The sequence below is a fragment of the Diorhabda sublineata genome, chromosome 3 (assembly GCF_026230105.1).
Source record: "Diorhabda sublineata isolate icDioSubl1.1 chromosome 3, icDioSubl1.1, whole genome shotgun sequence".
Taxonomy (NCBI): domain Eukaryota; kingdom Metazoa; phylum Arthropoda; class Insecta; order Coleoptera; family Chrysomelidae; genus Diorhabda; species Diorhabda sublineata.
In genome coordinates this window covers 27,993,582-28,018,670 of record NC_079476.1, presented here as the reverse complement: position 1 = coordinate 28,018,670, position 25,089 = coordinate 27,993,582, and the positions used below count along the sequence as shown (strand labels likewise).

The 25,089-nt window shown below is 31.6% G+C and overlaps 1 protein-coding gene and 1 long non-coding RNA gene across 4 annotated transcripts in view; one reads left to right on the top strand and one right to left on the bottom strand.

The window, feature by feature from the left end:
* The window catches only part of LOC130441864 (uncharacterized), a 23,096-nt gene extending 15,295 nt beyond the window's left edge, over positions 1–7,801 (bottom strand). The window contains exons 1-2 of one of the 2 annotated variants that reach the window (XR_008909645.1): positions 7,534–7,765; positions 5,853–6,288 (exon numbers count right to left, since the gene is read on the bottom strand). This is a non-coding gene — a long non-coding RNA (uncharacterized LOC130441864). Of the gene's footprint in view, positions 1–5,852; positions 6,289–7,533 lie in introns of those variants that run through there. The other variant, XR_008909646.1, reaches the window with a different exon arrangement.
* LOC130441863 (uncharacterized) lies at positions 2,256–25,089 on the top strand. Of its 2 annotated transcripts, none has more exons than XR_008909644.1 (3): positions 2,256–2,396; positions 17,209–17,295; positions 24,360–25,089. XR_008909644.1 is itself a non-coding variant. In XM_056775680.1 (3 exons), exons 1-3 carry the CDS (start codon positions 2,384–2,386, stop codon positions 5,515–5,517), a joined length of 396 nt encoding a protein of 131 aa, XP_056631658.1. In that variant the 5' UTR covers positions 2,257–2,383; the 3' UTR covers positions 5,518–5,741. The 2 variants fall into 2 exon arrangements, 1 of the variants encoding a protein (XP_056631658.1); XM_056775680.1 differs by lacking the exons at positions 17,209–17,295; positions 24,360–25,089 and adding exons at positions 4,213–4,434; positions 5,357–5,741 and having other exon boundaries at positions 2,257–2,396.

Sequence of the window (25,089 nt, the reverse complement as noted above, 5' to 3'; positions counted from 1 at the left end):
GTACACTCTTTCGGATATGTATTTGAAACCTATCGCTGCATAATATTTCGGGGAATCCCCGTATGCTGCGAGCGATTTCGGGGAATCCCCGGGTTGAAATAAAAGAGCGCTAAACCGAAACAGCGTTAAGCGGGGTCTTACTGTATGCAGAAATAAACATGAAAAAAACGCGACACAGTGATCAATTCTGAGTCAAGGTAGTATTAAAGCAGTGATTTTCCGTGTCATCGATTAAGATCTGTTCTGGAAATCATTCCACTGTACGAAACCTTTCTGAGGTATATGATAATGTACTTATAAAAAGAGCTTGGGACGAGCCATTTATAATTCAAAGATGTGTTGTGTAAAATTATTCCTTACATATGAATTTAATTCTAATATTTTGGACACAAAATAGACATAATTTAAATTAGGGGAATGTGGAGCAAAGTGTAAGAGTTAACAACAACATTTGCTGTCTGTGTAGTCGCTGCCCTCATATAAGCTTCCCCAAAAATAGAGCTGATATGTTTCAATGTGACCACTCACTTTCCCAGAATTATTTCTTAGCCACGTGCATAAAAGGTGTTCAATGGCTTCATAAACCTCACGCCCAATGTTTGAAGTCGATGGGATGTGTGAGGCGGAATAACCAAAATATGCACGTTGTTTGTTCGCGCCGTCTCGAGGAGTGTTAAATTCTTGGTATGAGTGGCATGGCCATCTAATATAAGTAGAACTGGTTCTTCTTTAGTTGGTCGAGCTTGGCGGAAGAAATTCTCGAACCATAATGGTGCGAAAATTTCAGTTGCATTCATCCTGAAGGATGTGCAACCACCAGACTGTCGGGAGGAAGACCCTTCTCAAAAGCTGGGTCTTTTCTAACGCGAGGGAAGATCAGTAAAGGAGGCACATATTGCCCAGACATACTAAAGCAGAGCTCTGCCGTCACTAAGGTTCTACGTTCAGCTGATGCCAGCAGTTCCACTTGTTTCTTCACTTTCAATGAGAGAATTTTGGGCAGTTTGTTGGGGACTGTAGTTATGCCAGTTTCATTTGTATTAAATATTTGGCTTACAGAAAATTTAAATTTGCCCATTAGGTTCCCCAGGAGTTCAAAAAAGGTCCCAGCATTGTTTTTATTAAAAGCGGGTTCTCGAGCCAGTGAGGTATTTTCTGATTGGGGAATAGAAATTTCTGGATGCCGCTTTAGGAAACCATACACCCAGTCCCTTCCAGCCAGACCCAGCTCCTTATTAAAAGGATGAAGGATTGAATTTTTTTCTGCAAACTTAAAGGCAAGTTTCTGAAAATCTTGTATTGTGATCCAAAAAATCTCTTTTCCATATTTAAAATGTGCTCTTGTAATAGCTTCTCTTCCTTTTGTGTAAAAACAGGCCTACCCATACCTTTTTAGGTTATCTCTTTGAACCCGCCTGTGTAAAGTTCCTCGGGGCACATTAAGCTCCCACGTATTTTTTTTTTCACCGCTTCTTACTGCTGCTATAGCTATTTTTATTGAGTCTTCCGACCAGCTTTTTGAGATGTCTTCCATTATAGTCAAGCACCATCTAAAATAAATAAAACATAACATGTTTTATTTTAGGATAACTTCTGGGGCAAAGTGGAATCATATTCCACATTGCCCCAAAATGGGAATCGCTAGTTAGAGAACTATAGAAATGTCTAAAGATTGTTTTAAATTATTTCAGTTATGAAATCTATTTTTCTAAGGAGTTTTTTCGGCCATTCCACTTAAAAAATAAGGCCATTTATAATTCTAATAATAACAATGTTAATGTAAACACTTACCTTTTCTTACAAGAAAACGTGGTGAATCACAAAAATGGAGTTCAAACACAACATAACCTTACTGAAGTTACAATCGTTTTATAAAAGAGTTGATAAATAGGTTACTTATCATTTACAAAGGGATAGAAGGGGGTGGCGCCAAAAGTATTTACTTTAAACGGATATTCCACTTTGCCCCTCTGTTCCACATTGCCCCACATTTCCCTATATGTCGAATCTCATTTTATCATTTTATGGTCGGCATTGTAGATATATAAGAATATCAAGTTATATCCACATATTAACAAAATTAGCAAAAACTAGTTAGTGATATACAATAAACTGTGAGGCGAAATCTAGTACCATTAAATTTTAGAACACCCGTAGAATGGTTTGAATTACAAAGCGTAATTTAAATATCATATTTTTATTTTATCATTAATCTCAATTTGTTTTTAAAACACGAGTGAAGTACCGAAGAGACTGTTTCTAGATAAATATACGCTGAATAATCGCTGATACAGTTTCGTATACCAGTCTTGACCTACAGTATAAACGTACTGCTTATCTTAGAGTGACTAATTTTTTATAAATTGCAAGTGAATATCACGTCATGTTAGTGTTAGGTAAGTTATTTGTGAATATATAAGATTATTATATATATATATATAGCTTTTTACTACAAAAAGTACAAGAATTCGAATCTTAATCTTTATTATATTGTAAAATAAAATTCAATTCAGATGACCAATGCAAAGATTCTTTTTTAAAATTTAAACAAATAACGGAGCTATCGGTAGAAAAAGGTCTTTCAATAAAAATCTTTATCGCCATTATATTTCAATAAATTCCGAAATTACTGTACCAATCAACATACGTTACGTTAAACTTGACCTTTAGTCTTTGGTATAATTTCTATATATTTCGAGATATTGTTTTAAAATTCCAGTCATTTCAAGATAATAATCCAAAATAATTTGATATTTTTCAAATATAAATGTTGAATTCTGTTTCAAGTTTTTTCATTGAGAATTCATTCCTTTGTGTAAATATCACGCTTACGGTTATTAGGTTGTTATATGTGTATATGTAATGGAATTTTTGTTTGGATCAACTGAAAACGTCGGATACATGAAATATCACATACTTCTCGGAGCGATAATTCAACAATATTTTTTTTAAATGCTTGGGGTGCTTTCAAGATACTTTTGTCTCTACTTATATCAGTATCTATCAACATAAAATATTTATATATTATTTACTTTACCTCTTTCGTCTGCAGCATGTTTATGAGATTTTCAATATTTAAAGTAGTTTGTCAAATCAAGATGGAGACGGCTCTCAAACAAGTTTTTGAAAAGTGTCAGCCGCTGTTTCTCTGTGCGATTTAAATAAATCTCTTATGAAATATATACATTAAATTTTTCACACTATTGATATAAACGACTTTGGTCGAAGCAAACTATGGTTACATTTGAATTTAGTCTATAAACTAAAAACAAGGACTATATACATGGTGATTTAATGCCGAAAGTTAAATAGACCACAACTAAAGTCATAATGAATCATATTTCATAATACATAAATAGGGACTCTTCTGTATCGAGTCTATAAAGTATGAAAATAAGTATTAACTTGGGGAAGTTTTACAGAAAATTGCATATGCTAGTTTTGAAAATTAGATAATGAAGCTAATGCTGTAAAAAATATTTATTATGAAATTATTTGACCAGGATCCCCTTATATTTGCACCAATAAAATGATTTCAGCTATTTTTCTAGATGTTGTAGTATTTCTAAAAGTCTTATGTTTGAACTTTTGATAGCACAAGTTACAGAGTGAATAGGGTGGCGGCTGTGGTAGCCAAAAATTACTACACATTCAACGCGCAGTGGTAGAGTGCATTGTCATTGTGCAGCAACCAATTATTCGTGATGTCTGATTGTTTCTGGAATTCTAACAAGTAATTCTAGATAAAATACTAGATTGGCGGCATATCCAATTCATGCTCCAACTAACCAGCGGCTTTCAAAGACGCAGATAAGCGTCCTTCTTACTCTCGAATGCTCATGTGAGCTTCTTTTGATCTTGGATCCTTTAGTAACAGTCACTGTTTAATTTGGTGCTCTATTCGGAATCATACTTGAAAAATATTTCAAAAGCTTTCACCACCCATATTACTGGTTTGAGCAGCATTGGATCACTTTCTGCTTATTCCAAATGGTCTTCTGCAATTGACATTTGATGTTTATGCTTTTCTTAAGGTTTTAGGGAATAATTTTGAATGGAGCATTACAGTTTCTGGAGAATAATCGACACGAGTTATTCAAGTTCCATTCTAGTTGGTATTCTAAACTGACACAAATTTATGAAACAATATGTTTTGAGCTCACAAATAATTTTTAGTAATTGTCGAAATATTCATAAATATTTATTTTGTAGAGAATTTTGTCAAGGACTTGTTACGAGAGAAAATCATCGTTAATTACCAAGCTGACCGAAATAGAGTTCGAGAATTTTACAACCAAAAATATAGAGGATTAGGAGAATGTTGTTTTTACGACTTCAACTGGAAATTGTGGGAAAAGTGGTATATCAGCTCATTTACCAAGAAAATAATATATTTTGACCAGAGATGGATTGATCATTTTGCTGCAGAAGTGGGTATGTATTCACGGAAAATAGTTACTTCTTCTACTGAATCAAATACCCGCTGACGACACGGCTTTAGTCTATACAGGAGAAAATGTGGTGATCGATACGATTAATCTATATTAAAAAGGATTTTACAGAAATGAACTCAAAATAAATATCAAGAAAACATATTATGTAGTATTTAAATAAACAATAAATTCAACCATTCATAAATTGGAATCGATAGTTAATATTTATAATAAATTAATAGTAATGACCATCACTTAGGATCATAATAATTGGAGCTCAATTAGGTACTTAGATGTATAATAAACGATTGTGCTTTGAGGTAAAAAGCTGTTGAATCGCAGACATATACAACTATTGAATGCACTAAAAGAACTGATAAGGCCATGGTGCTTTGACCAAATGTAGCCGTGGATAAAGTAAGCGTTAATCTATAGTGTAGTAAACTCTCAGACACGTGCTTGATGTAAAGACTACAAGGTGTGTTCTTCCCGAGGACTCATTTTCGACTCGTTCTGCGCATCTCATTGGGAGCGAATTCTTATTGGCTGCTTCCCGGCTGGTGCGCAATAGCACACCTTGTAGTCTTTACATCATGTATTCAATTCAAATGTTTCAAATTGGCGCGTCGTTTTGGGAGCAAATTCTCATTAGCTGCTTCCCAGCAGGTGCGGTATAGCACATCTTGTAGTCTTCACATCATGGTCACATGCACTATATGGTTATATTATATCTTCACGTTCTCATTCAAAAACTTTCTCATATCACACTTTTTTAAATGGTTATGACATATTAAATCTTATTGTAATAAATGAGAATATGGAATTGCACATAAAACTTCATTTACTACGATTCTACTTAATAATGCATTGTTATAATTGTGACATAATAGAATCATATAATATAACATTTTTATTCATTACAGGTGGTAATCGTGTAAATTCAAAACCATTTCAAGAAGAAGCGTACGTCGATGGAATAAAATGTCACATTTGTAACATAGTCTTTACAGAACGTATTTCTCGTATAACGCATCTAAAATCACTACCTCATCAAATTCGGACCCAATTTTTGAAAGATCCGTAAGAAAATATTTTCTACTATTAAAATAAAAAATTGTCGATTGAATAAGAATGAAATAATTGAAGTAATTATTACCCGAAACAACGGTTTATTCAGGCTTTTACATCAGGAATACTAGAAGGACTAGAGAATTTACTTACCTAAAAGGACGGCACCGGTCATTCTACTCGTGCATTATTTTACTCCACTTATCAATTTCGTTGATTTATTTTTATCATTTTACCTACTAACTCTAAATTGTAATAAAGGTATACTTTTAAATAATTTTTGAAAATCCTTGGAATAAAACTTATTTTCAATAGTCTGTGAAACATAACGACAAAAAGAAAGTCATCCGATAATAACAAAATATTCTTATATTGAATCATATGATAAAATACAGTTAGGAAAAGTACGTAAATTATAGCTATATTGATAAAATTATATTAACTTGCACTAAATCACTCTTGCAATTTATACATAATGTAATTTTAACAATACATTTTTCACAATTATTTTTTTACACTCTACACAAATGTTTCAAGATTTGTTCTCACATTCCGGTCGAATTTGGCATCTTTTTCTTTTGTGGCCCCTCTGAAGAATATTTTACGTTATGTTTTGAGCTGTTTCGCAAGAGTGTTGAATATCTCGAGAATAATCACAAGTTGATTGAATTTCTTCAATAAGATTTTTTGGTTGCTGCACAATGACAATGCACCCTACCACTGCGCGTTGAATGTGTAGTAGTTTTTGGCTACCACAGCCGCCACCCTATTCACTCTGTAACTTGTGCTATCAAAAGTTCAAACATAAGACTTTTATAAATACTACAACCTCTAGAAAAATAGCTGAAATCATTTTATTGGTGCAAATATAAGGGGATCCTGGTCAAATAATTTCATAATAAATATTTTTTACAGCATTAGCTTCATTATCTAATTTTCAAAACTAGCATATGCAATTTTCTGTAAAACTTCCCCAAGTTAATACTTATTTTCATACTTTATAGACTCGATACACAAGAGTCCCTATTTATGTATTATGAAATATGATTCATTATGACTTTAGTTGTGGTCTATTTAACTTTCGGCAATAAATCACCATGTATATAGTCCTTGTTTTTAGTTTATAGACTAAATTCAAATGTAACCATAGTTTGCTTCGACCAAAGTCGTTTATATCAATAGTGTGAAAAATTTAATGTATATATTTCATAAGAGATTTATTTAAATCGCACAGAGAAACAGCGGCTGACACTTTTCAAAAACTTGTTTGAGAGCCGTCTCCATCTTGATTTGACAAACTACTTTAAATATTGAAAATCTCATAAACATGCTGCAGACGAAAGAGGTAAAGTAAATAATATATAAATATTTTATGTTGATAGATACTGATATAAGTAGAGACAAAAGTATCTTGAAAGCACCCCAAGCATTTAAAAAAAATATTGTTGAATTATCGCTCCGAGAAGTATGTGATATTTCATGTATCCGACGTTTTCAGTTGATCCAAACAAAAATTCCATTACATATACACATATAACAACCTAATACCCGTTAGCGTGATATTTACACAAAGGAATGAATTCTCAATGAAAAAACTTGAAACAGAATTCAACATTTATATTTGAAAAATATCAAATTATTTTGGATTATTATCTTGAAATGACTGGAATTTTAAAACAATATCTCGAAATATATAGAAATTATACCAAAGACTAAAGGTCAAGTTTAACGTAACGTATGTTGATTGGTACAGTAATTTCGGAATTTATTGAAATATAATGGCGATAAAGATTTTTATTGAAAGACCTTTTTCTACCGATTGCTCCGTTATTTGTTTAAATTTTAAAAAAGAATCTTTGCATTGGTCATCTGAATTGAATTTTATTTTACAATATAATAAAGATTAAGATTCGAATTCTTGTACTTTTTGTAGTAAAAAGCTATATATATATATATATATATATATATATATATATATATATATATATATATATATATATATAATAATCTTATATATTCACAAATAACTTACCTAACACTAACATGACGTGATATTCACTTGCAATTTATAAAAAATTAGTCACTCTAAGATAAGCAGTACGTTTATACTGAAGGTCAAGACTGGTATACGAAGCTGTATCAGCGATTATTCAGCGTATATTTATCTAGAAACAGTCTCTTCGGTACTTCACTCGTGTTTTAAAAACAAATTGAGATTAATGATAAAATAAAAATATGATATTTAAATTACGCTTTGTAATTCAAACCATTCTACGGGTGTTCTAAAATTTAATGGTACTAGATTTCGCCTCACAGTTTATTGTATATCACTAACTAGTTTTTGCTAATTTTGTTAATATGTGGATATAACTTGATATTCTTATATATCTACAATGCCGACCATAAAATGAGATTCGACATATAGGGAAATGTGGGGCAATGTGGAACAGAGGGGCAAAGTGGAATATCCGTTTAAACTAAATACTTTTGGCGCCACCCCCTTCTATCCCTTTGTAAATGATAAGTAACCTATTTATCAACTCTTTTATAAAACGATTGTAACTTCAGTAAGGTTATGTTGTGTTTGAACTCCATTTTTGTGATTCACCACGTTTTCTTGTAAGAAAAGGTAAGTGTTTACATTAACATTGTTATTATTAGAATTATAAATGGCCTTATTTTTTAAGTGGAATGGCCGAAAAAACTCCTTAGAAAAATAGATTTCATAACTGAAATAATTTAAAACAATCTTTAGACATTTCTATAGTTCTCTAACTAGCGATTCCCATTTTGGGGCAATGTGGAATATGATTCCACTTTGCCCCAGAAGTTATCCTAAAATAAAACATGTTATGTTTTATTTATTTTAGATGGTGCTTGACTATAATGGAAGACATCTCAAAAAGCTGGTCGGAAGACTCAATAAAAATAGCTATAGCAGCAGTAAGAAGCGGTGAAAAAAAAATACGTGGGAGCTTAATGTGCCCCGAGGAACTTTACACAGGCGGGTTCAAAGAGATAACCTAAAAAGGTATGGGTAGGCCTGTTTTTACACAAAAGGAAGAGAAGCTATTACAAGAGCACATTTTAAATATGGAAAAGAGATTTTTTGGATCACAATACAAGATTTTCAGAAACTTGCCTTTAAGTTTGCAGAAAAAAATTCAATCCTTCATCCTTTTAATAAGGAGCTGGGTCTGGCTGGAAGGGACTGGGTGTATGGTTTCCTAAAGCGGCATCCAGAAATTTCTATTCCCCAATCAGAAAATACCTCACTGGCTCGAGAACCCGCTTTTAATAAAAACAATGCTGGGACCTTTTTTGAACTCCTGGGGAACCTAATGGGCAAATTTAAATTTTCTGTAAGCCAAATATTTAATACAAATGAAACTGGCATAACTACAGTCCCCAACAAACAGCCCAAAATTCTCTCATTGAAAGTGAAGAAACAAGTGGAACTGCTGGCATCAGCTGAACGTAGAACCTTAGTGACGGCAGAGCTCTGCTTTAGTACGTCTGGGCAATATGTGCCTCCTTTACTGATCTTCCCTCGCGTTAGAAAAGACCCAGCTTTTGAGAAGGGTCTTCCTCCCGACAGTCTGGTGGTTGCACATCCTTCAGGATGAATGCAACTGAAATTTTCGCACCATTATGGTTCGAGAATTTCTTCCGCCAAGCTCGACCAACTAAAGAAGAACCAGTTCTACTTATATTAGATGGCCATGCCACTCATACCAAGAATTTAACACTCCTCGAGACGGCGCGAACAAACAACGTGCATATTTTGGTTATTCCGCCTCACACATCCCATCGACTTCAAACATTGGGCGTGAGGTTTATGAAGCCATTGAACACCTTTTATGCACGTGGCTAAGAAATAATTCTGGGAAAGTGAGTGGTCACATTGAAACATATCAGCTCTATTTTTGGGGAAGCTTATATGAGGGCAGCGACTACACAGACAGCAAATGTTGTTGTTAACTCTTACACTTTGCTCCACATTCCCCTAATTTAAATTATGTCTATTTTGTGTCCAAAATATTAGAATTAAATTCATATGTAAGGAATAATTCTACACAACACATCTTTGAATTATAAATGGCTCGTCCCAAGCTCTTTTTATAAGTACATTATCATATACCTCAGAAAGGTTTCGTACAGTGGAATGATTTCCAGAACAGATCTTAATCGATGACACGGAAACTCACTGCTTTAATACTACCTTGACTCAGAATTGATCACTGTGTCGCGTTTTTTTCATGTTTATTTCTGCATACAGTAAGACCCCGCTTAACGCTGTTTCGGTTTAGCGCTCTTTTATTTCAACCCGGGGATTCCCCGAAATCGCTCGCAGCATACGGGGATTCCCCGAAATATTATGCAGCGATAGGTTTCAAATACATATCCGAAAGAGTGTACTTGTATTTCTTGTTTTGTGCCGTATTGTACAGATATATTTTAATTATTGGAAACATTTGTTGATATTATTGTAAGTAGGTATTAATTTATATATTTAATACTATATTACAGTGTCAAATATTTTGATCTTAAGTTTTTTACTATGGGTGATAATGAAAAAGAAAAGAAAGCAACCAGAAAAAGCATTTAACTCAAAACTAAAATGGAAGTGATTAGAAGATTAGATTCTGGTGAACGTAAAACTCTAGTGCTTCATTGAAATTGCTAACTTCAACAATAAGGACCATCATGAAGAATAAAGAAAAAATACTGTCATCGGCAACTGCAACTAGAATTACCCGTTCTAGAAATAATATCATGGATTGACGACGAAATTGACCGCAATATGCCATTAAGCCAATCTATCATAATGGAAAAAGTTAGAAGAATTTTTAATTACATTCAGGCTGAGACAATTGACAAAAGTGAAACTTTCGTTGCTAGTCGAGGATGGTTTAATAGATTTAAACATCGAAATAGGCCTTTCTTGGAATGAGGTAACAGAAGGAGTATGGAAGAATATTTGGCCGGATTTAAGTAAGAGCGATGACGTTGGACACTCTGTCGATGTGGATGAAATAGTGGAAGAGATAGTGAAATTAACGAAGCGGTTTTGAAGGGTTAAATGTGGAAGATGTCGAAGAAATAATTCAAGAAGCAGTGGCTAGTCTTTCTAATGATGAACTCAAGGAATTAACCGAACAAGAAGAAAACAAAAATGTTGACAGCAGTGATTTAGAAGAAGAGCAAAAAGAACCTTACATGGCGTTTGTAAAAAGGAGTTTGTCTACCATAAATGAAACAATGGATCAATTCATTGAAAATGATCCGAATTTTGACAGGAGCTCAAAAGTAAGGCGAGGTGTTAGAGATGCTCTATCCGTTTATGAAGAACTTTTAAGAGAACAACGCAAAAGAAAAAGGCAAACAACATTAGATGCTTTTGTCACAAAAAGGCAAAACACTGAAAACGCGGAAGGCTAACTAAATAGAATTTTATTTGGTTTTTTTAAGAATATTCCTTTTGTTATTTATATTTTGCTTTTATTTTTGTAAGAAATAATAATGTGGTATTAATTTGGGCTTTAAGAAAGAAATGTTTGGTTTTATTTTTATTAAAAAAACATACTTTTTAAATTTAATACCTAACCAATTTCCTAGCCATCTTAACCTAAACCCAATATTTACATGTAAAGATAGTCTCGTTTAACGCTGTTTCGCATTACGTTCTACTTTGATGTAACGTATCCCCCGCGTTTAGCGGGGTATTACTGTATGTTTAAATAGCAAGTATTTCTGCCTTATAAGCTCTAGCGCAGGATCTTGATAATAGTAGTGAGTCTTTGATGAAAGCAATAAATAATCCAGGTTTTGGAACCATCTGTATACCTTTTAGGTTTAAGTGGTTGATCTTATTTTCAATTGTTCCACTGATCACCTAAATATAGTTGATTAAGGTCCACCAAGCTCTTTGTTTTCTGATTTTCTCATTACCCGTACTTCCTCAGATATTCTAACTTTAGGAGATAATTTATCTATCACTCAAGATCTGACCAATAACCACTGGATTCGTAATAAGGATTATAATTCATAGAGATTTGCATCATTTCAAATAATAATTTTGTGATATTCTATAAGTAGTTAACATTCATACCAGTTGTGACCGAGTACTAAATTGAAGTTGCTTAGAATTACATGCTTGGCTTGAGCAGATTTTTTTTATATGGCTACATTTTAACTAAATGCTTAAATCAATCGTAAAAATTGCAGATACTGGAATAAGGATAATCCTCACTGGATGTATGAATCTATACCATCAAAAAATCAATAGTTCATGAATAATTATTGATCTTCATCATTTTTGAGAAAATATTACAGGGATTATCTGCAATTCCTGCAAACAGAAGTAATAACTGTCGTTTTCAATATGTTTACAAACACCACCTCAATATTCACTTAATACATAGTAGTATCTAGTTACATTAAGGTGGCGCACTCTGGCATTATCCTCATGATTTTTCGAGTTTTGATAGCAGTGTTTTCTTGAAAAGTGGATTGGTAGATAAGGTGTCCGAAATCTCCCTGAGCTTCTACATTTTTTTTTTATTTCGAATCAAAGATTTAAGCAGATAAACCATATAATCTACAGGAGATGAAAGATCGAATTAGAGACAAAGTAAATAGAATTACTGTTGTTCGTAATGTGCAAGAAGAATTTGTCGATTTGCGATTATCATGAGATCAGTGGATGACATTTTGAGCTTTTAAATTAGTTGAAAAGTTTTATATATTACAAGGAATTTTTGTATTCATATGATCTTATTTTAACTTAATCTTAATCATTGTAATAAATTTGGAAACGATAACATCGAATAGAGGATGAGGAGTTATTTCAAAAATATATCACTAGCCAATACTTCCCATTTGAAAAATTAGATGTTGTACCTATCATTATAAAGGGGATGAAGGTAGAAATTGCATTTTCATATTCAGAAATGCCTTTTTTCAAAATTTCACGTGAGTTTTATAACTCAATTCACAACTTTATAAAACGCTATTTATTAAGAAAAAAATATTATATATTATATATAAAGTGGTTTCAATAATCTGAGAACTGTACTCGTTGGATGTCAAGACTATTAAGAAGACATTATGCGTGAATAAGCTCTTTTAAATACTAATCTTAGTGTATACAAAAGCTATAATTAATTATATTTGTTAATATAAATTAAAAGTAAGTAATTTGTTACGTTAATGGAACTTCAAGTGTCCCTTAGACATTTGAAATCGCTTAAATATAACGTTGGTTCCCTTAGGATCGGTCAGTGTACTATAAATCTTAACGAATACATCTTCTTCTTCTTCTACTTCTTGGAGATCTGTCAATCTGTTAGTTCTGAAGCTGCCTCTGCATCTTTTCGTGAGAGGTGGATTGCCAACTATCTTTCCACCTTTTAGGTGGTCTCCCGGGAGGCCTTGAGCCGGGCGGGTTGTTTTCTAGGACTGTTCTCGGAAGTCTGTTCTCGTCCATCCGTCTTACATGGTTGTACCACTGCCTCTTACGTTTTCTTCCCCATCTCACAATGTCTTGTATCCCGCATTGCTCTTTGACATCTGTATTTCTTACTATGTCTCTTCTTGTTTTCCCCACTATTGTTCTCAGTGTTTTCATCTCGGCCACCCTCAGCATTTGTTTCGTGTTGTTGGTGTCCTCGCGGACTTTCGTGCCGTACGTCTTGATGGGTCTGATACAAGTCTTGTAGATTCTAATTTTGCTATTTTTGGGTCGTGGATACTTGATATGTCGAATACATAGAATACAATAACTAGAAGTTAAATAGGTAGATTTATGATTATTCACAGTCACTTTAATATAAGAGAAAAATTAGGTAATCCCAGACGATACGTTAATGGAGTGTAAAATAAGAGACACATAGTATTACTTAATATATGATAAACAGATCCTAATGGTTCCCATCAGGAGTGGTGAGATAAGTCCTTCCTTCTAAAGTTCAACTTCGAGAGCTAACGAGGAAATTGAACACTAGTAGGGTTGATATGGTGCTTTTCTGTCAGTGACATCCACCGGGAATGAAGTTTCTTGCTAACTATGGTTCCTCCAAATAGAATAAGAGGAAAATAAATAATTATTATCCATATACTGGGCATTGAGTTAATTTCTTGAAAATTTGATTCAGGGCGGTTGTCGTTGATTTAGGATTTTAATTTCCCTTGATTTCAACTAACAATCTGGTGGAATATTGGTTAGGTGAGGTGCCTGTAACTTCTATTACTTCTTCTTGGTTTTCTATTTGTATTTTACCTTTTTTAGTTTCGTTGGTAAGCTGATTAAGGTCGTAATAATGTATTAAATTATGATAATAATCAGTCATTATAGCAGTTTCCAACCTTAGTGGTATAAGTTTTAATTGTTATCTAGGTTTTTAGGGTGATTTTATTTTCATTGTGTTTACAGCTTTTAGAATTTCATCCAATTATTGTGCACAACGAGACTCTATGTTTAATAAATTAGGTAAGTATCCTTTATTAATATCTATGTTAGTTTATAAAAGTTTCAAAATATCCATTCCTATTAATACTATGAAATTTAAACAAAAGAATTTTTGAAATAATTTCTTATATATTGTGATGCTAATGCCGAACCAAATGTTTTTTAGGACTTGGTGAATATTTTTAAATCACGCTGACCTATGCCTATCCTATCCATTATTTTGTTTAGTATTACTAAATATAGAGAATCGTACTTTATAGGGTTGCTCATCACATGACCAAATTATTCCAATTTAGGTAAATCGCTTCATAATGCTGACTATTTCTTAAGATTTGTTCATGTGCTCAAGAACCTTTTTGTAATCGACCAAACTTATCTTAAAAACACGACAATCAACCTAAATCTCAAGTGCTTCCAAACGTTTGAGCAGATTTTCTGTGGGAGTCCATGCTTCTGGATTGTACAAGAGCACAGTAAAGACTTAACATCGTGCCATCCTCATACGCACTTCAAGATATTGGCGGCAAAGGATTTTTTCGACTTTCATAAAACTTGCTCCTGCTTTGGCTATTCTTGCTCGTACCCCACGTTAGGATCCCATTTATTGTTTATTACGGTTGTTGATTTTTTCACTTGATCTAATTATACCTTCAAAACCGTAATTTCTCTTTCTGGTACCGTTATGACAGTACCTATATGTACTACCTATGAGCCTATATATTTTTTCTAGCGGACTGACTACTAAAAGAGTATCGTTAGTATTGTGTATATTGTTTGTAAGTTCTGAAAAAACTAGCTGGTAACAAGATCCGAAACATCAAAAACAATAATGAGGGCGACTGAAATGAGTTAGAGAACGTAAAAGAGGTTGGATAAATCATATACAAGAAATTCCCGAAAACAGAATGGCAAAAAGGGCAAAAAACCAGAAATCAAACACACGCGTCTACTATGCAAAAAACTGAAGCTCAGTTTCTCAAGAAGAGCTTAAGAGTAAGATTCGTACGTGATTTGTATCTCCCCTTTTCCAAAAGAAAAAAAGAAACAACTTCGAGAATTTATTCATATTTATCCATTAGTATCTATAGTAACAATAGTGACTGCAGTTCGTTGTAGGAGACGGTTTGAAGTTTAAGGAAGACTTTGCAATGAAAAAATTAATTTATTATGAATAGAATATTTTAATTTTCAACCTACTCTCTTTTTAACTTCAATTACACATCTAGTTTAGCTAGTTTTAAATTTTTTCAAATTATTTCTCTGTCATCGCCTCTTCATTTTCCTACAATTGCTTTCTACCCAGTTCTGTTTTCTTAGTTTGATGATGGATGATGTATTAAATTCTGCAATCACTAACGAACGGGTAGGCGCATTATCGTTATAGAAAGACACTATTTTCTTTAACAAATGCGATCATTTTTTCTTACGATAGACCTTAAAACATACCAGATATATGAAGATTTCACCTTTGGAATCCCAAAATACTACCTTGACTTTACTGGGAGCACTTTCTCGGATAAAATCTAGCCAAAAGCATATACAGATTACTCTCATATTACAGGTGGCCAACTCGAAATAGATGTAAGAGAGCGTAACATTTTACAAGTTTCAACTGTTTGGATCTATTTACGCCAACTATTAAGTTATATTTATTATTAATGTATTTATCTTGTTATCAGTTTTGTTTACTTGATCTAAATTGGAAAATATGAAAATATATAAATTTTTGCTACAAAAATTTACCTGTGGAGGAATTAGTCTCCACTCCAATGTCTATAACAAAGAAAATTATGAAAAGTGGATTGATCTTTATAAGCAATTGATTTCAACGTCGTGAAGTGTGTGACGGATAAAGGTACGACATTAAAAATTTTCTTCAATTTCTCATTTCTTAGACGTTTTGATATACTAATGCATCTAAATGTTCTTGATTTTAGGTCTCTTCTGTTTAAAAATTACCTTTTTTTGATAGTTTTTAAAAGAAAGATAAATTTTGACGTTTCGACTTTTCTTTAAGTCTTTATCTTATTTATATTGATCTATAGATCACCTTCATCATGAATATCCAAATAAGGACAAAATCAACTTAGAACTTTGTTCCAATAAGAAAAATTAATTTGTCCTTGGTTTCCACATCTCAAATATATTAAATTTATTAGAATTTACGAAATAGATAAATTTTACTTGAATTAATTAGATCTTTTTTATCATTTATAGCTTTTTCGTTCTTATGAATGTGAACCATTTCCAAAAATTCTCTTTTATGTGTATTTGATCCCATTCCAAGAACTTCTGAATCTTTATAAAGGCATTTATATTGTTTTGATATTTCATCGTTTGTTAATGCAGTTCTATTTTTGTTTATCATATTGTTGACCTCTTAGTCTATTTTCTAAATAATGAGATGTCTGTCCTATGTAGACAAAGTCACAATTAGTACAAGGCACTTGATATATTATATTACTTCTTTTGTTTTTTGTTGTTTTAGATTTTAATTTAGTGAAATATTTGGATAACGTATTATTGAAATAATTCGATAATTGTTGGGAAAGTCCTTGAACATATAGTAAGGAAAAATGTTTTACGTTTTGATGTTTCGTTTTGGTTTTTGTTTTTAAATTGATTGTAATATCTGTTTATCCTTTTCTTGAATATGTTATTTATCATTTTTTCCGGGTATTTATTTTCTTTCAATGAAGTTTTTTCTTTTTGAATAGCTAAGCATCCAAATTCTAGATCTGATAGTTGGATAGATCTATCAGCCAAACTTATTATCACTGATCTTTTGTGACATAGGATGACACGAATTGAAGTTTAAATATCTTGAGGACCAAGTTGATTTCGTATACCATATTCTGTTCTTATGTTATTGTTAATTTTATATAATGTGACATCAAGGAAATTGATTTTATTATTTTGTTTGATTTCGATTGTGAATTGAAGTTTTTTATGATAAGAATTGAATTTTTTATGTATGTTTTTAATTTGATGTGTGAGTTCTATAGCTTTTATAAATTCATTTTGAGGTATTTCTGTATATTCTTTCATTTTGTCCCATTTTTTCTTAAATATATTTTTCACAATGTTAATAGGAATATTTGTATAAAAAGTAACCACATCTAACGAAACAAATGCATATTCGTTAGGAATTTTTATATTTTTAATTTTTTCTTTGAAATCCTATAGTAGTTGTTTTGATATATATTTTTGTTTTCAAAATATCTTTCAAATAATTAGATAATGGGGTGAGAGGAGTTTGAATACTTGAAACAATCGGTCGAAGGGGAATGTCAGGATTGTGGAGTTTTGGTAAACCTGGTAAAGGTAAGTTGTCTTATCGTTTAATAATTTCATCATTTTATTATTATAATCTTCTGATTTCATGATAACAGTTTTATTAGATTTATCTGCTTTCAAAATTTTGAGATGTCTATTTTTATTTACGAATTCTTTGGTTTCAGTTATATTTTGAGGTTTTATATTGCTCTGTTGATTTTGTTTTTCAATTTTTTTTTGACTTTAGTGATAATCTTACAAGTATCAGATCTTATTTTATTTTCAATTTCGTTATTTAGATGATTGGTGTTGCATTCAATATTACATAAGATATTTGTTACAGGTAATTCTTTGTCACTAGAAATATTTTGTGCCAAATTGGGACCTAAAGATAAAACTTCTTTCACTTTATCTGATATGACAGAATCAGTTAAATTTTCGATCTATTTTGATCTTAATTCATTTGTACTTTCAGCAATAGCTTGTTGTTTCAATATTAGGTTATCAATTTTCTTAATAATTTTTTCTTTGAATTTCGAAAATATTCTCCACAAAATTGCAAAACTGAAAATCCGAGAAATTTTTCTACTCAGATGCAAAAAAGATAAGTTGAAGCCTACATTTCTAAATTTAAAATTATCAGATATAAAATTTACAAATAGTCGCCTGCAGAATGAATATCAAAATCACGTTTATCTAGTTTTATTTTTCAAGTCATACATCTATACCGAATCAACTACTCTGATAAAAAAATTAGAGAATGATTTTAAAAACATAATATAAAAATTTGAGGAAAAATGTCGAGAAAGAACTGAATCACTTTTTCATAAATTCAAAGAAAAAATATTCTGTTTTCGTAGTATTTAAACACGCAAAACTACAACCTTTTTCCTTAAAAAATCTGTATTACATATTTTATAATAATTAGTTTTCTAGTCTATATAAAAATAGAGTTAATTTGAATGGATTTCTTGATGTATGTATTAAGGTATGTGAAATAGTCTCAGGCAGGTAAGTTTCATTATGTCAGTCACTTGCAGTTATTTAGTCATTTCCAACTTAATATATTTCAAATTGTTTGAGGATATGGTTTGTATTTGTTATTTCACAAATATCAATTGAACATATATATATAGTAGTTTGTTAAAAATTTGTCAATTTCAAGATTGTGAGATAGATTTCCCCATCAGCAATCAAGTATACTTCATTATAAACAGGTTGATAAAAATTGAAACTATTGGGTTCGGCTAAGGGGTGTTAGCAATAATGTTCTGTTTTATCCATAGATACATATTACATGATGGATAGATTTTGATTGATTTGTTGTTCATATTGCATATTAATTAGACATAATTGTAAAACAACATCAATTTAATACCTATAGGAAACTGAAGCAGCACGTTCGTACATAATAATTAAATGTATACAAAGTTCGTCCATCTATGTAATTTTATATTTATTTAATCAGGTCACCATAACCGAGATTAATTAATGATTTGTGGTGGAGGTTTATGATAGAATATGTTAAAATGTTCTATTGTAGTTATTTTAGAAGCATAAAATGGTCATGTGAATTAATCGAATTTATGATAATATTTGGTTCATTTTTTCTTCAGGTACCCATTTCATTATTTTACCAAACATACCGTTCACACACAGTTATTTGTTTTACTTGTGTTACAAAGCGAATTTTTCATTTGAGTGTGTATGAATACGAGCACGAAAAAAAGCTTTTCACACTAGTACAACCAAAATTTAATTATACAACATTTAACTAAAGAATCAATTCATTACATTATATTATTGCTGTAATAAACACAGCAGGACTCTAATTGAGTTTCCATATAAGTAATACCTAATACCAAATCAAAATTATTATTGATGTTGCTGATGATAATTTTGGAGCAACTTCATTATTAGAGTTAGTGATGTTATTTATTATATCAGAAGTCTGGTTTTTAGTAATTTTTGTATCAGAAGTCAGATTCTTAAAACTCTTGGATCAAGAAATAAAAAAGTTATTTTGTTCTCATCATTTTGCTTAGTTCTTTCTAAGTAAATACATGATCTCGCAGTACAATTTTATTTGAATTTTGAGATACTTAAATATATCCAGTCCTTCAAAATTTTTCATTTCTAATATTCAATTTTGATCAAAAAGTTCAGTTACAATGATTAATTGAGATAAATACCATAATTTTCACGTAAAAATGAAATATCATTTACACACATACATATTTTTGAAGCTTGGTATTAATCCTTTTACATTTGAGAGCCAATATATATATATATCATATGCTTCGGATTAATTCCAATTAGCTTTTTTTCAGATAAATTTCATTATCTTTGTTTTGGCGACGGAATATTTCATACTGGACAGGAATTTCAAATGATCGAGCGTTTTCATATCTGACTATCAGTTTTATTATTCTCACGTCGTTATTAAACTCATATTCAGCTTCTGATGAATAACACTCCGTGTTTTTCACCAAAAGTTCCATTAATTACGTATAAACTTGAAAGTGAAGTAAGTTAATTTGGCTATCGTCTAGATAAATACTCAGTTCATAGTTAAATCGCCGAGTGAACGTAAATATCAGTTTAGATAAATAGAAATTTGTATAATAATCATCAATAAATTTAGTAAGATATTTATATTCTGTCTTTTGCATGTATTACTGCAACTAATAAAGTTTTTTTAGTACACTTCAACATGCGCACCATTGGCGGTCATAAGCACTTTCAGTCTGTACGTTGTCTGTACGTCTCCTGTGATTGTACTTAAAACTTGTGCAATGCAGCGTTTCAAGTCATCAATGTCATTTACCGGTGTACGGTAAACAATGTCCTTTAATTAACCCCACAAGAAGTCGAGGGGTGTTATGTTCGGAGACCTTGACGGCCATGGAATTGGGCCATCCCGTCCAATCCATTGGATGGGAAAAGTTTCGTTGAGGTGTTCCTGAACTGCTGTCAACCAGTGTGGTGTAGCACCATCCTATTGGAAGTAATCAATCGGCTGTAATTCTTCCAACTGAGGAAGAGCAAAGTTTTGAAGCATATCCAGGTACACGCAGCCAGTAACTGTGGTTTCAATGAAGAAGAAAGGACCAATGATTTGTTGTGCATAAGCCCACACCACACATTAACCTATTGGCTGTCTTGTTAGAGCTCGACTACTGCATGTGGGGTTTCAGAATTCAGAACCAAATTGTAACAATTTGGCAAATTCCACACGTTTTGGTCGATCTATTGGTTGTGCCTGTAGCAACTATACCTTATAGGCATACAGACGCAACTGTTGTTTGTGGTTGTAGTCATTTGGAGTTGACGAATTGAACTTTTCGGATTGTGCTGGAATATTTGCCGTATTCGCTCCACATTTTCTGGAGTTATGCTGGGTCGTCCGGCTCCACTTTTATGCAATATTGATCCGGTGCTCATGAAGCTTGTGTGCTATGCACGGATGTAGGGTCTGGATGGTGAGTCTCTTTGGAATTTTGTACTGAAGTTCCGTTGAACCTGTTCATCTGATTTAGTCTTTTTGAACCATGACACGCATTGAGCTTTCTGTTTTGGTGTCCACATCTTCACTTATAACTGTTCAGCGTATTGAAAAAAACTTTAGTTGCAAACTAGTTGCAGTTATAATCGTAAAAGATAGAATATAAATATCTTGTTTATGTTCGAAGTTATGAATTTTTGAAGTTGTAAAGATAATTTTGGAACACCCTGTATATATATATATATATATATATATATATAAATTTATTTTCTTCCTCTTTCTTGGGTTCGTAGGTTGTTTGGATAAATTAATGAAATTTCGATAAAATATCACATTTTTATGCATAACTGAACGTTTCGCTCCTACCTTGGGAGCATTTTCTAAAGAATAATCAATATTTGATGATTAAAATATTTTTAGAATAGATAAAACATATTAGTAGATATCTTAAAAACATTATTAAAAAACATAGTATTGGAATCAGTGTATTCACCTCGAAACTTCAATAAGACGATATTATACCAGGTAGATTGAAATAAACTAATTAATCAAATTATGGTAAATTTGGCAGAGGTTTTTTATATCTTGTCTATCATTTACAGAACATTTATCTTGTTTTATGTGTATAATTTCTTTGATTAATAATATATAATAATATATATATATATATATATATATATATATATATATATATATATATATATATATATATAAGATAATGACATAGATCATTCAACAGTCCTTAGAAAGTTTAGTACAAGAGTTTATGGGAAATGATTTTTGGAATTATTGCTCTGTATGCTCACGCCTAAATAATTGAAACTCTAAACTGCAATTTTGAAATATTCTTCCTGTTTTTATGTTAATAAATTATCTTCATTTTAACGCTGAAACCACCTTCAGAGACCCAGCTATTCCCAAAAATCTATATCCTGCGTATATCTGCTTCACTTTTGTATTTACTTCTCTCAATACATCATCTATTATCATTATGAATGGCGCCGGACCAAGTACTTCCCCGTGTTTTAATCATTCTCGGATTAGTCATTATTTTTCCGCACCGGGTTCCTTGTATTTAACACATATACTTTCGAAATTATTTCTTAATTTCACTCTAACTCCTCTTTGTTGAAAAATATTCCATACTTGGTTTCTTAGAACGCTATCAAATGCTTTTCGATGTCTATGAAGTCGAGTTTTAATATTTGATTTGTATTCAGTTTTTTTCCTATTATCTGTGTCGATGTAAAGACATGATCTTTTGTACTTCTTTTTTTCCTAGATATGCTTTGAGATTACTCTAATTGTTTGTCTATGATTTTCCAATCTATCGGAATTTTTTCTTCCATCCATATTCTTTGTAATATTTTTGTTAGCATTTGTATACTCCTTTCTCCCATTGCTTTACTTCTTTTTAGGTTCCATATAGCTTGTTCAACTTCTTCTTTTTGTATCGGTTACCCGTATTCATGGTTTTCTAGTCCTAGATAAGTTTCATCTTGGATTTTCAGTTCTTTCTTCTCTTCTACTTTGAGTAATTGTTCGAAGTATTTCTTCCGCCACTCTATAATTTCTTCGGCTTGTCTCAATACAACACCATTTTTATTTGTTTTATATTGTTCAATTTCCCATTTCTCAGTGTTTTTAGGACTTTGGAAAAGTGTTTCTGATTTCTTCTACTGTCTTCTTTTATCTTTTTGTCAAAATCTTTCCAAGCTCTTTTGCTGCGATTAACATGTCTTTTAACTTTTTTGTATAAATTTTATAATTCTTGTATTTTTCTATTTTATTTCGTTGATATTCTCTCCATTTTTGTTTCTTTGGTCTGGTTGTTCTTGTATGTCTTTATACATCTTGAGACTTTTTTTATTGTTCTGCAACTTACTTTCACTGCTGTCTCTAGTATTATATCCTTGAATTTATTACACATCTCTTCTATAATAAACACTTACTATTTGATCTTGTCATATTTTTTTTTTAATTTTCAGCTATTTTTTCCTTCCTTAACTTGCCATTTTCAATTTTAGATAATGGTCGCTATATATCTTTATGTTGGTAGAATGTATTAGTCACTATTTGATGGTTTAATATACAAAAATATATTTGCCTCTCTCCATTGTTGTTTCTTCCATTTTTTCTATATATACCTACACTAAAGTCTCCCCAACATTATTAACCCGTGTCCAGCCTCTTCTATTGTCTCACTCAATTTGTCCTAAAATTCTTTTTTCTCTTTCGATCTTGCATCTTCATTTTGATCACACTATATCTATTGCGTTCCATTAATTTCAGTTATACTTTCAGTATTTTTTTCTGTAATTTCAGTTCAGTTTTTATTATGTTGTTCAAGTTCTTCTCTTATTTTACTTCCAATTCCTTTTTTTATCAATTTTTAGTATTTACTCCTTTAAAAATCGATAAACGTTCATTTTCTAGCTCTATTCCGCCTTGATCATTCCTATCTGTTTCTGTAATTCCCAATATATCCAACATGTCTTGTTCAAATTCTTGTGTTTTTTATTGTTCTTTTTTGCTATCACTCTGATGTTCTATGTTGCTATTTTCTACATTATTTCATTCTATATGCTTCTGTTCATAATATATTTTCCATTATTAGTCCTTTTGTTATCCTTTCTGTACCTCTTATTTCTTTTATTGTACGTTTTCATATAATTCGTTCCATACTCCTTGCCATATCCGTTTTCATAGCTATTTTCAGGCTTTTTGGTTTTGACTTATCAGCTTTTGCTCAATTGTTCATTAGTGTGCTTGTTTCCGGAAATCTTTCTTGTACTTTTATTTCCCTATCTTCATGCCTTGGTGTAAGCCTCTGTTATTTCTTTCATACACCACGTTATATATAATCAATTTATTGCTTGATATATTTCTAGTGATCTTCAATTGTGGGTACAGTAGTCCTTTTTCCGACTATGCCTTTTTCTATATTAAACTTGATATCTAACGCAGTCATTACTTGTGTAAATTAAAGTACTTGTTCTAGTTTCGTGCCCATTATTTCTATACTTTTATTAAAAATTTCGAACATACTTTGTATTTTGTTCATGTTTTTCTCTATTTCCTCAATATCAAATCAAGGCTGGTCGGGTTATCACAATTAGTTTTTATTTATTTTTTCAGATAACCTGCTTTAATGTCCGATGTTTACTCACTTAAAATTATTATTTTACATGAAAAACTGTAGTTTTTTCTTTACTGCACCAAAATCAATAATTAAAGAATACCTTTGTATATTACACGTAGTTGTTTTATCACCACAAATACCAAATTTGAGATTATTGTAACAGAAAATAAAACACGTATTTATCACTTTGGTACAACGTTGCTTCATTTCAACGTTATGTAAAAAATATAAAGCAAACTTTTATCTGCTAAATGATACTGCCAATATAATTTCCAGTTGTTCCCGACCAATATGTCAATATATATAGATAAAAACGATCTAAAAGTTGGATATGTTATTCGCACTATATAGAACGAAAACTCTAAACCCACTTCATCATTCGATCAGTTTCCTTAAAACGCGAGAGGAGATTATCTAACCGATATCTGCTACCAGAAAAACCGTTTTATATTTTTTTTGTTTCAGCTTTTAATTTCCTCGGTAAAATTTCAAGGAGTGGGCAGATTGAGGCCTTGGGATCAACCAGGAAAAAGGGGTGATTCGTTGCGTAGATTGGGCAGATTGACACCACGGAATCGGATCACTTCTTACCAATGATCGACCACCCTATCCGCAGCCTTCTCTGGATAATGGCTCCAAAGTGGGAGCCGAAACGTCGGGGTGTGAATAAACGGTGTATTAGAAAATTGGAGTAATTATAATTGGAACAGTTGTAATCAGCTTTTATGGTGATTGTGAAAACAACCCACTAATCTTTAACAAAATATTTTAATAAAGACTTGAAGAAAAGTCGAAACGTCAAATTTTATCTTTCTTTCAAAAATTATTTGAAAAAACTAATTTTAAAACAAAAGAAACATAAAATCAAGAACATTTAGGAGCATTTATACCTAAATTTCTTATATCTAAGACCTTTTGCTTTTAAGTTTTTTCTGTTTTAAAATTATTTTTTTCTAATAATTTTTGAAAGACAGATAAAAATTGACGTTTCGACTTATTTCAGTCTCTATCAAAATATGGTATTGACACTGACAATTTGCGTATTCATATTAATCAATAGATCACGATCACCTACATGAAATAAACATCATAATAAGAAGAAAATCAAAATAAAAACTTGTTTTAATAAGTGGTTGGAAAATGACCGTGTTCTTCAACCACTTTACCCACACGCCTATTTATATCTAAGCGTGAG

What these genes read in the sequence shown, in the direction of transcription:
- LOC130441863 (XM_056775680.1), top strand. An exon ending in TCATTTTGCTGCAGAAGTGG is followed by an intron (nt 4,435 to 5,356) that starts GTATGTATTCAC and finishes TATTCATTACAG; the next exon opens with GTGGTAATCGTGTAAATTCA.